At 37.8% G+C, this 12,925-nt stretch overlaps 1 protein-coding gene across 1 annotated transcript in view; it reads left to right on the forward strand.

Annotated features, from left to right (window-relative positions):
* Positions 1–901: 901 nt before the first annotated feature.
* The window catches only part of LOC113114806 (serine/threonine-protein kinase NLK), a 65,189-nt gene continuing 53,165 nt past the window's right edge, over positions 902–12,925 (forward strand). The window contains exon 1 of the mRNA XM_026281846.1: positions 902–2,502. Coding sequence (XP_026137631.1) covers positions 2,024–2,502 — 479 coding nt within the window. The 5' untranslated portion in view covers positions 902–2,023. The remainder of the gene's footprint in view (positions 2,503–12,925) is intronic.

Consider the following 12,925-nt stretch of genomic DNA (forward strand, 5'->3'; position numbering starts at 1 on the left):
ACACTTTATTTTAAGGTGCCATTGTTACAGTGTAATTATACACTTAAGGACTGAGTAATATTAATTAACGATATGTACTTACTATATGGTTGGGTTTAGGATTAGGGTTTGTCTTAAGGTTATTAATTATGCATATTTTATTGTTATTATAATAGTAACATGTAAGGTGTAACAAGAACACCATAAAATAAAGTGTTACCAAAAAGTGTCTTTTTTTTTTTTTTTGGCCAACAGAAATTGTAGTTGAAACATTGTAGACAAATGTCATTCTCAAAAGGAGACAACGTTTATTAAAAAATAAAAAAATAAAAAAATAAAATAAACAAACATTCAATAAACATTCTCACGTTTATAGATGTGTTGACCATTAATGGTGAGAAATTGGCTCCGCGATAATGTAAACATTTCTCATTATGAACAAATTATAAGTATTCCCATATAGACTTTTCGAAAATAAACTTTACACTTTATCTTTCAAAGTTAAACATATTTTAATGTACTGTAACAACAAACTATAAACTTTGTAAACTGTATAACATATTGCTATAATATACATTGTATAATGTTTGACCGTGCTTGTTACTGTGCATTTTTCCTTCGATTTGAAAAACGATTGGACAGCGAATCATAGCACTCCTTTCAGACAAGTGACTCACTTCAATGGCAGGTGCTAATTGGATGGCACGTCTCGCGTAATAGCGCTGTGTAAGTGGGGCCGCTCGCTCTCCATTTCGGCTCCAAACCTCCGTAGACTCTCACTGTCTTTTACAGTATCGCGTAGCCGTAATGGCGCTAGTTTCCACATGCAACAAGGGCCTGTTTATTATGGCTGGACCGCGGTCTCTTCCTCTCGTCCGCTGATTGGCTGTGCTACTACCGAGGCGGAACGCGATTGGCTCAGAGACCTGTCGCTCGGACGAGGAATAGACGGGTACCCAAGACTGCAGAGTTGCGCGTGTGCCTTCCCAGGTCCTGGCAGCACCATCCGGCGAGGGGGCGAGGACGCTGGCCGAGTGTTTTATGACTGCAAGGAACACTGGATGTGTTTATTTTGATTTCTTCTTCACTGGATATACATGCCCATGATATTGAGCGCAGGAAAGCGGCACGCCGGTGAACGAGCACAACGTTATCGATGGGGAAAATAAGTTGAAGGCTTCGGAAGAATGTTCTCCTTGTTTCAGGAAAACGGATTGATCTGTTGATCAGCGTGATGAGTGTTTCGAGGGGATTTTGACATTTGGAGCGGATCTGGAGCCATCCACCTACAGCCTCGGGCTCGAGCGCAACTGAAAGTGGCAACAGAGCGCCATACTGCAAAACAAGCTTCCCGGATCGATACAGTGTAGCAGTCTTTTCGCACGGGGGACTTGCGCGTTTTCATATAAATGTAAACAAGTAAGCTGGCGAGCAAGTACCAAGTCAGCAGCGGTGGCCTGATTGAGATCCACGCAACTTCTGCAAACTGCATGCAGCCCTGGCGGTGGAAACAGGGCTGGATGAGCCCAAAATGGCAAATATGAAGAAATCTAAAAGATGAATGTTGCATTTCCCCCGTAACTTGTACTATCCACCTAATTTCCCTTTCTATACAAGCCCGAGTTTCGAGCGAAGCAAGGTGCTCCTCATGCCTCCAACATGAGGGAGATTTAAGGCCGCGCGGAATTGATTTATTATGGGGGGAGCTCATTATTTTGATTTCATTCCTCTCTCCTTTTTTACTTTTCTTTTGTTTACACTCCTCGAGGGCTTTCTCGGATGTCCGCGGTTGTCGTTTTGCTAGTCTGGAACGTGTAACGCGAAAGATCCTCTGAAGTAGGTCAGATCAAACCTGGAGAGTTGTTAGTATGACACCTTTTCACGCTCATCTCGATGTATGCCGGACATTTCTGCTTTGATTTGACCCTTCGTTTGGCTCGATGACAGCCAAATGAGAGTTTGACATCTTGGCAGCCTCACTCTCCATCTCGTTCGCCTCTTTGTTTTGTTTTCCACCTCTCATCTCGGGCTGTTGAGTGAGTGAATGGCTCTGTGCGGAACGACGGCTTCCAATGCCGCGAAAATGATGGCTGCGTACAACGGCGGCACCGCGGCAGTGGCGGCGCATCACCCGCACCATCACCATCAGCTGCCCCATCTCCCGCCACCCGCCCACCTCCATCACCATCACCACCCGGGCCAGCATCACCTCCAGCACCCCGGCTCGGCCGCGGCCGTGCACCCCGTACAGCAGCACGCCTCCACGGCCGCGGCCGCTGCTGCTGCCGCCGCGGCAGCGGTGATGCTGAACCCGAGCCAGCAGCAGCCGTACTTCCCCTCGCCTGCTCCTGGACAAGCTCCGGGGCCGGCGGCCGCTGCAGCCCCAGCGCAAGTTCAAGCCGCCGCCGCGGCCGCCGTGAAGGCGCATCATCACCACCACCACCAGCACTCGCATCACTTACCACAGCAGCTGGACATAGAGCCGGACAGACCGATCGGATACGGAGCTTTCGGTGTGGTTTGGTAAGAGTTTAAATACCATTCTAACGACTTCTGCGAGTGAATGGTGGAAATGAGCACACGACTTTTAATTGTGACTCTAAAAGGGAACTTTATGCAAATTAAAAAGTTTTACTAATGAAAACACTTTTGGGAAGCGTAATTTTAAATGATAGGCCTATGCACTCTCATGAGAGGGAGTCTTAAAATCTTCTAGAAAAAAGCTGTTATTCCACACAGAGCTGGTCTCCCCCTCATGGGTGCTGCCATGTTAATGTCACATGACCAACACAAATATTGACAATATTGATGTTAATCAACGCAATGTTATGAAAAAGTAGCTATTTTACAAGATGCCATTTCCATAAAATGTGAATAATGTGATTCTAATGGAAACGTTTGGTTTCTAGTAACAAAACAAGCCTGAAGGTCACCCCTGAATATAGCTGATTGTGCAAAAACGTACAAATTAGATTTACGAATTAACCACAAACACCGTAAAATAGTTACGAATCGCGAGTGTGTTGGTTTACTTTAAAAGTGCAAAGAAGAATGGTTCAACATGTTCTGTCGAACAGAAAAAGACGACAAATAGTGTGACAACAATCAAAGTTTCCCATTGCAACAAGAAAGAACAAACTAAACCAAAACTTACTGAGTGCACCTTTAAAGTGATTCAACTGTCAGGCTTTTTGGGAGGGAGAGGTACTGTATTTTTAGATTTCTGTGTGACAGTTCAAGGGGAACGAGGAACAGCTTTTGGCAAAGAATTTAAGATGTACACCAAGGGAACATCGCTGTGCTTAAGGGATAAGCTCAGACTTAAATGCTCAAGATTTAGTGCATGTCAGTTTGAGTGTCTTGAGAATAGTTCATGACCTAGGTGTTTACTTCATGTTTAAATCTATAAACATTGAACTTTTGCTTGAGTGTGTGGTTGAATCCTACATATAGGCTAATACAGTCACATTGTCAAGTGCTCAGTGAATAACTTTGATATATCCGGACGGTTGTTTATTAAAAAGTTTCTTCCAGCCGCAACAAGACCGGTTCACAAGGCTACATCTCCATTGGTGAACAATTCAGACCAAAGATGAAAAGTTGAGTAATATGTGTAATGCTTAAAGGAAGGGGAGAGTGCTTGTTCTCAGAATGAGTTTGTAACTCAGGAAATGCAATATCCTTTTAAGCACACACCCTCCTGCCTTGTAGAAGTTTGAGCCATGGCTTCTGTTCAGAGGTTAATCTGACTTAATTTCTTAGACTTTGCAATAAATGAAATGGACACTTTTCATTCTCTCACATGTTACTTATTCTAGCATATATTTAGGTTCTCTGTGCATTTATCCACAAAGGAATCACCTGTAACTGGTGCCTGCAGAGGGGCCACAAAACTGGGGGAGCTTTCACCAACAGCCACCCTGCCTACCTCCGCCCATGTAATCTTAGCCTGACCTTTCCTCAAAATCGCTTCCTGTTGCTCATTGTCCGCTTTTAATCTGCACTGTTGGCTGCTGGTATATTTATAGCTGTCCTCCAGAGGCACGGCCAATAATCATTTAAAGTTTGCACCCTTTGGAAAGGGTGTGGACAGGTCCATCCATGGTTAACTAAAAGACAGTTCACCCCAAAAATGTTAATTCTGTGATTATATTTACTGTACTCACCTTTTATGTAGTTTTATGTGACTTATTTCTTCTTTGGAATACAAAAGAAGATATTTTAGCGAAATGTGCTGGCTGCGCTTTTCCTTACAATCGCAGTGAACAGGGACTGGAGCTGTCGTGCTTTGAAAATGATACAAAAGCGTGATTTTCAGCGCATAGTGGCTTAAATATCAGTTTGTTTCACACAAAGTTATTGGTTGGTTTGAGAAGACTTAAAGTAAATATGGTCACATTTATTAAAAATGTATTGTGCTTTTGCAACAACTGAAACCAATACGTTCTTCAAAATTTCTTCTTTGTGTGTTATCTATAGAAGGCTGTTTTTGGATGGTGCATCCCAGTTAGTGCCCTTTCAGTGGTGCAGCTGTAAATAATAGTTTAGATAAATTGGCTTTTGATTTAATTATCGTTGACTCAAACTATACATAATCTATACTATCATTTTGCATCTGCTTAATTGCAGGAAATATTTCTTTATTAAAGTAAGCACATTGTGCAGTGAATTTGCAAACAGGTTTGGACTACATCCTGTCCTCAGATTGAAAATGAAAGCAAAATGAAATGGAATATATGCAGAATATATGAAGGTTTATGCTTAAGAGACCCTGCGCACTAAACGTTACTTGATCATATTCTAGTCTGCAGGAAACAAAGTGCAAACTGCTGGGTCTGATGCTTTCTGAGAAAAACCCATATCTGTCGTTCAAAATTGTCACTCTAGTATGATTTTAAAAGCATGGAGTACTAATGTGGAGGACATAATGGCATAACAGTCTTTGTCTTGGTGCTCAGCCAAAAGGTTTATTTTGAAACCTATTGGCCCGCATGTACTGTTTACGCTTGTAGTTTGAGATGGACTCATAGTGTATGTGAACAAAACTATGGGAAACGGAAGCGCTAAATGCTAAACCGCTGTAATTTTAGAAGGCTTCAGTTGACGGTGGTGCCTCATTTGTGTCCTATATTATGTTTCGCATGGCTAATTAAAGGAGTAATTCACCGGAAAATGAAAATTCTGTCATTAATTACTCACACTTATTTTTTTCCGAACCAGTAAGACCACTCTTCATCTTCGGAACACAAATTCAGATATTTTTTATGCATTCTGCCAGCTCTCTGACCTTTTGCTTTCCTTGGGAATCTTACACATGACCCTGGAATTTTTTAGAGTTGTGCATCACTATTTGAGCTACAGAACGGCACTTACAGTGAAATGTTTCGTTGTAGCAAATTTGTGTGTTATTCTCAACCTGCTCCCTAATTCTTAAGTGGGTAAGCACACTACCCAGGGCCAGGGAGTCTGACATTTCTTGGTATGTCTCATTGCAAGGTTATTTTGCTATCACTGATATACTATTATAGTTTTATTTATTTATATTAAATTCTTTTCAGTTTTATATTTGTATATTTTCTGTTTACATTTGGATTTTAGTCAAATTTGTAGTAGTTTTATTGTGTTTGTCATTTGTTTTTATTGCATGTTTAAAGGGGTTTTTAGGATTCTAGTAAGGCTGTGTATCTCCAGAAAACTCATGATATGATACGTATCACGATACAGGACTGTACTGAATTTCACCTCAGCAGAATTTAGTAAAACAGTGGTTTATTTAACCCTGCATGCTATAGGGCCATTTCTATTGACAGAGCAGGCAGTTGCATTATGAAGGGCCTCCATAACTGTACCACAGCACAATATAAGATAATGGCATATGTTTAATGGCTTACATTGGGCACTCCCCACCAGGTACAATATTCTGATTGTTTGCATCTTGTTTCTAAGCCCATAAATAATAATTGTAGTCATCCTGATAAATGTACATTGTAATGTAGTCATTCTAATATATTATTTATATATTAATATATTATTTACATTGCTGGTAGGTTATCAGTATACAAATTAACACACTCTCTGCAATAAAAGAATAAATAAAATCGAAGAGTTCTAAACTAATGCTCTGTCTTCTGTATCTAACGCACACATACGCTCAGTCACTCACACAGATCACGTTGTGGCCGCACTCAGACATCCAGGAACAAACCTTTTAGCGCTGCCCTGCAGTTTTATTAACTAAATAGCTTAATCGCTCAAGAGCTACATTATCTTTCTCAACGAGGACCTGGTAGCATCATTGTTTCTAAAGGAATTAAAGCCACAGATTAACTGTTAATGGAGAAACGCGGCAAAAGGGTGGTAATTCATGCATACACACACAGCCTCTATCTCTCTCTCATAAATGAACACTTGATGAGTTATACTTTTCTGAGAATAGAATATTGAAGTGGAGATTGCTAAACTGCAAGTTTGTCGGTGTTTTGAGAAAGCAAGTACATTATCCACAGTGTAGAGAGAGTATGGTTGCCAGGTTGACAAAGATAAGTAGCACATTTAGCAGATATTTCCTTACTGTTTAAGTGTGATTTAAGTTCTGTTTAAGGATTACGTCTCTTTATATCAGGCAACTCTGCGGCCAGATTAAACCTTGTTGTAGCCTATATATTGTGCTCTTTTCATAATTTTTATACTCCGTTTTAAATAGTTTTCTTGTATTCAAATTAAGCGCGGTCCACTGCTGCACACGTGCCACAATATCGATACTGGGCCAGGGCAAATCTCTGATACATCGTTATATCAATGTATCGAACACAACACTAGATTTTAGTGCTTCAACTTAAACTAAAAAGAGAGAAATTGCCTGTTTTTAAATGTTTTATATCAGTTAATGAAAATTTTACATACAGTTAACAATAATTCATTCATTTGTTTTTGTCCATAATGTACATGAAAGCGAAATGTATTTTATTATTATTATTTATTATCAAGTTTATTAAACATTAGGTTTATTTATTCGTTAGATATTATACATTATTATCATACATTATATATATATATATATATATATATATATATATATATATATATATAATTCTATAATTAGAATTGTTAGGTTCAAATAATCACTCTAAATTTGTTCTTTTTTTATTATATTCTGCAAATGTATTTTTTAACACATTCCTTTAATATTGATATTAACTGTTTTGCTTCGTAAAAACAGCAGTGAAGAGTATTGCCATTCAGTGCAGCAATGTTATTGCTGTATTTAATGTATGATCGGCTATATTTAATATATGATCTTGCAGTCGTGTTGCAGGTAATTGTGTCATCCTTGTCTTAATATTTTGTGAATCTAGTCCTCAAAAGATATACTGATATACTGAACTAGGGACAGGAATGACACAGACAGCAAGTCTGTTGCCAACAATTTGCTCATATTTATATTAGCAATACAAATAAAAATAAAAAACAGATTTGGTCTGTTCAACCTGCGTCCCACAGGCCTCCTGCTGCTCAAACCAGATCCAAAAACAGAGACCTACTAGATAACAATATCTCTGTCTCCATCTTAATCACAGCCCTCATGACTTACTTGTATTTACACGTGCAGCCTCCATCCATGAGCCAGTGCTGATAAAGATGAAATGCCAGACACATGCATTCTTATGTCATGTGTCCTATATAATAGGCTATTGTTTGTTTGTCATTGGGTTTAGTAGATTTTCACAATGTGTAGTTTTGCCAAATTTCTAGTATTTAGTGCAGATATAGCTAAAGGAGCAATGGGTTGAGCTGCAGTTCTCAACTGTGCCCCCATTGGCCCCTGTCTCTCAGGGAAGAGGCATGGTGCTGCACAGGAATGTAGCCTTCGCTTGCCATTAAAGCATCAGTCCGCGTCCCTTGCACTCACGGTTTGGTTTGAAGGGGAATGTTAGTGTAGTCACAGACAGCTTGACTTAAGCGTGATGTTCTTAAGATCTTGTCTGGCAGATTGGTGCACCAAAAAATGCATAGTGTCTTCTTGGTTTAGACTGGTGAAGCGTCTGTATCCTGTTTTGTTGATTAGCATCATTTAACATGACGCTTGTTGACTAAGTGCTTTAGTTGAATGAACAGAACAGAAAAAGTGTGATTTGTTGTGAGTTTTAACTAGCACATTTTTAAAAAAAAAATTTGAAAGAAGACTCTTATGCACACCAAGTCTGCATCTGTTTAGTAAAAAAGTCAATATGATTACATAATTGAACAGCTGTTTTCTATTTGAGTATGATTAGAAAAGTAATGTATTATCGTAGATTCATTTACAGCAGCCATTATGTCAGTCTTCAGTGTCACAATTCTTCAGAAATCCTTCTAAAATGCTGATTTGTAAGCATTCTTATTATCAATGTAGAAAACACTTGGCTGCTTATTGTTTTTTATATTCCCCTTTTCCACGTTTTTTCATGAGTAAATAAAAACAGCATTTCTATCAAGCAGAACTATTTTGTAACATTAAAAACGTCTTTATATAATATCAAGGCTTCAGTTTTAAAAGATTGTAAAAGTTTGCATAGACTCCAAATCTCTGAAGATCACTGAGTTTTGTGAAGTTTGGGAAGAGCTTCATAAAAATGAGCACTAGTTGTAGCTGTTATTGATGTAATGACTAATTTATTCCTGTCTCCATTGTAAATGTAAAATATAAATGAAATGTGAATGATTAAAGTTTGATATGTTTTCTTTTTTGGGAGAGGAACCTCATATCCTCCTCGATTGTCTCCTTAAAATGAAAATGAAGTCATTTAGCTGCTGATCAAACCTGCTTAAACAACATTATAATATTAAATATGATTTGTCATGCAGAGTGTGTTATGAACGGCATGATTGAATCAGAATTTTTTTTTTTAAAATCTATTATCTGAAATCCTCAGAAGTGATATTTTTTCAATATCATTCCCATAATTGAAAGAGTCATTACATGATTGTGAAATAGATTTGAACTTTCTCTTTTCATCCCCTGGTTTTGCTGCGGCTTTGTGTTTGTGTGTGTGTGTGTGTTTAGGCATATTATAATGGCAGGCGGCCTGGAGCTTTTATACCCTGAACTTGAAAGGCTCACAGACAGGACAAGTTGGTTTTTATTTTTTTTTACAACCACAACAGTCAAAAGCAGCTCTTAAGAGGCTCTGGGTTTGGCAGATGCAGAGACCGAGCAGAGAAATGACTTACCTTTGAAGTGTTGGGGGTGAAAGCGTGCAGGAGTGTGTGTACATTAACCCTTCACTCACCTGCCTCTGTCAGCCTATTCTGGGCTGCACTTATGTAGTCATTTTGACAGCACTGCTGAGAATGAGTCAACATCTGTATGCCTTTCCCTTGATGTTTGAGTGAATGTCACAAATAGACATATTTCATATTTCACCCCAAATTCGATAGAAATGCATTTTACATAAAATGTTTTAAAGGAATAGTATGGCATTTTGCTGAACATTTACTAACCCTCATGCATTTCTTTCTTCATCAGAAAAGATTTGGAGAAATTTAGTACTGCATCACTTGCCCATCAGTGGATTCTCTGTGGTCAATGGGTGCCGTTAGAATTAGAGTTCATCAAAACATCACAGTAATCCACATGTAATTCGCACGTCAACAGAACTTCAAATAACACCTTGTGAAGTGAATATTTTGTCAAGGCATTTTAACTTCTCATAAAAAAAAAAAAAAAAAAAATGATAACATGAAATTATGAAGTTCAATTACCTTAAACTGTCTTTCCCTCTCTTCCGAAGAAGCTGAGAAAATCTCCTCCTCCTCACACAAGCAGGCTTCTGTGTCCTTAGCTCCAAAGTTAGTCTGAGTTCTTCAAAGAAAAAAGGGACATCAATAGTTTCAATAAAACATGAACATGTAATCATACTGTTGTAGCATTAATTAAAATTGTGAAGTTAACAGGCAGGACACAACAGAAACATACATTTTCTAAAAATAATTCACATCAGTCTCAAAAGAATTAAGTTATCTTGTCTCTGGTTTTCAACATCTACAAAAACAGACATTATTTTAGTCTTAGTAAAAAAAAAAAATGATGATGGAATTATGAAGTTTTACCAGTCCTCTCTTCTGAAGAAGCTGAGAAAACCGCCTCCTCCTCACAAAAGCAGGCTTCTGCAAAACATTACTTTTTACAATTACCCCTTCAACAGCCTCGAAATAATTATGCTAGTCTTTATTACATAATGCTGTGTCCTTTAGGAAACTAACGTACATTCAGTTTAAACACGAAAAATAAGACCACAAATTAACATGTGTGTTACTGTAACCATAACTGTCTAATAACACCTCAAAAAGTGCAGATATTGTAAATTCTTATGTAAATATGACATAAGACCCTCACGGACGTTATATTAAAAGTACCTCTTCCATTCAGTAAAAGAGGCCATTAAGACCTCCACTTCTCCATTTATGACATCAGAGGCGAAAACTGCGTCTGGAATGGAGATGCCCAAGTTTATCGTGACGTGCGTGCACTCCTTCACGTCCGCATTTCCAACCCAGTGCCACTGTGTTATGATCAAGACCAATTTTCAACCCAAACTTGGGTTATTAGAGTTTATATTTTCCTTTTTAGAAATGCATGACAAACAATATTTCAAGCATCATCACCAGTCTTAAGTTCAGTTAAAATGACAAATATTCATTCATATGGTTATTCTAAATACTAAAGCTCTAAAGTTAGGTTGGTATCAAAGTTATATTGTGGATTATTGTTATGTTTTTGTCAGCTGATTGGACTCTAATTCTGATGGCACCCATTCACCGCATAACCTTGGATAACCTGGGGATGAGAACATTTTCAGAAAGTTTGCATGTATGTGTAAACTATTCCTTTAAGACAGTTGTATTAAGTTATTTAATTCTGAAAAATTCTGCCATCATGTATGGATACAATTTGACTTTAACTGGAAATGTACTCTTCAGTTTAAATATCTATTTTTTGAGTAGTGCTGTGAATCTTTGGGTAGACAGTGAATTGATTCAATTCACGATTCATAGGTTTTTGATTCGATTCAAGAACGATTTTTGCTAATTTGCAAATGAAAATTAAATGTTACATTGGGGTGAGTTATAAATGTATAGTATTTTAATACTAGTGTATCATCATGAAAATCTTGTCAGTGCATAAAATTAAAGTACACTTCAAATTCAGTCCAAAACTGACTTCATTTTCCTCATGCATATTGCATTTATAATTTCTTTTGATCTTGGGGTGAAATGTGACTCACGACTCATTTTCGGTTACTCTGTGCTCATTAAAGTGTGAGTGTTTGTTATGATGTTGAGTGCTGATGGAGAGTGTCCTTTAGTCACAACAGGGGAAACGCATGAGACTTTCAGACGGGATGTGGTTGTGTATTGTGTCTGTTTGGAACAGAGGTCTGACTGCTTTGGCTTTAATACTGTGACGACCATCTCTTCCTCAGAAGGCAGAACTGTTAATTAAAAAGCCCTCTGCTCAGACTGAACCATTCCATTTAGAGCCCTGACACCCCTGACAATCCTTGTGCTTATTTATAGCTGTCCTATTAGCTGCCCGCTCTCAATTCTGCCTAAAAGGTACCTGGATTCCTCTGAAGCATACTATAGACGAATGTTATAGATGTGGTTTGGATCTCCCTTGGTCAGATTTGAATAGAAACAATATCCACTGACAGGATGTCTTTAAAACAAGGAATTTGAATATATCTCTGGCCATCTGACTGGTTTGTTTGCCATCCATTCAAAACAGACTTGTGAAACACACCCTTAGCAAAACCAGCCCTGTTTTTGTACCCTTCGAAATTCAAATGAGCGCCTTGAATGTGCATTTTTGGTTTGAAAGGAATGTAAAATTCTAGACAGTAAGGCTGCACGGTACGGGAAATACAAGACAAACACTGTGTCTTTTTTTATGTGATACATATTGCAATATGAAACATTGCATGAATTCTCACCAAATTAATTAAATAGCTATCTGGACATAATTAAGCATTCTAGAATGATTTGGATGATTTTGTTAGGGAGTGCATGAATATAACAGAAAGCTATAACAAATTATGGGTTGAATGATTTGGGTGGTGGGGTTTGGGGGGGGGGGTATAAAAATTCACTTACGTAAGAAAAGAAATCTCTTTCAACATACAATATTATTATTGTAATATTAAAAATGAGAAAAAAACAAGAAAATTGTGTAATTCTAATATTATTGTAAAATGAAAGGAGTATTTCATAAAAAATATATATAAATATATAAGTAAATATAAATATATATATATATATATATATATAGTATAACTGTAAAATTACAGTAAAAAATTTACATTTCATTATTTAAACATTAAGATAAATAAAAACATTCTATACTTCTGTATAAATGTAATATTAAACTTTTTAAATATTTAAAAATATTTCCAGCTAGTTGCCAAGTCATCATTTCTCATTTTCTTTTAGTAACAAACTAAACTAAACTGAAATAAAAATGAATAAAATATGCTTTATATAGATTTTTATGTCTATATTATGGCTGGGACAACACGTCGAGGTCTTCGATGACGTTGATGCAAAAAATACGTTGACGCAAAATATGCGCATCTGTTTTTATTTCTCTAAAAAACGTTTGCAAAACGTTTACCTTATGTGCGCTGAATATACGTGATGGCCGGATCAACATTCTGTCCAACGTTATATAACCAATCCAGGGGTTTTTCTGCATTGATCTTTATTTTGGCGGCTGTCAAAGCCTTATTTGATCGGTGAGTGATGCCTGACAGGGCGCGTACGAAAGAGAGCCCCGGCTGCGCGCGCACACTCACAGTCTTCAAACAACACGAGCGCTTCTTACTCTCTCTCTCTCCCTCGTGCATATTAATCAAAATCATTAGACACGATAGAAAAAGGGCAGAACGCCAAAGTTTCATGTGGAGCATTC

The sequence above is a fragment of the Carassius auratus genome, chromosome 15 (genome assembly GCF_003368295.1).
Source record: "Carassius auratus strain Wakin chromosome 15, ASM336829v1, whole genome shotgun sequence".
In the NCBI taxonomy this organism is placed as follows: Eukaryota; Metazoa; Chordata; class Actinopteri; order Cypriniformes; family Cyprinidae; genus Carassius; species Carassius auratus.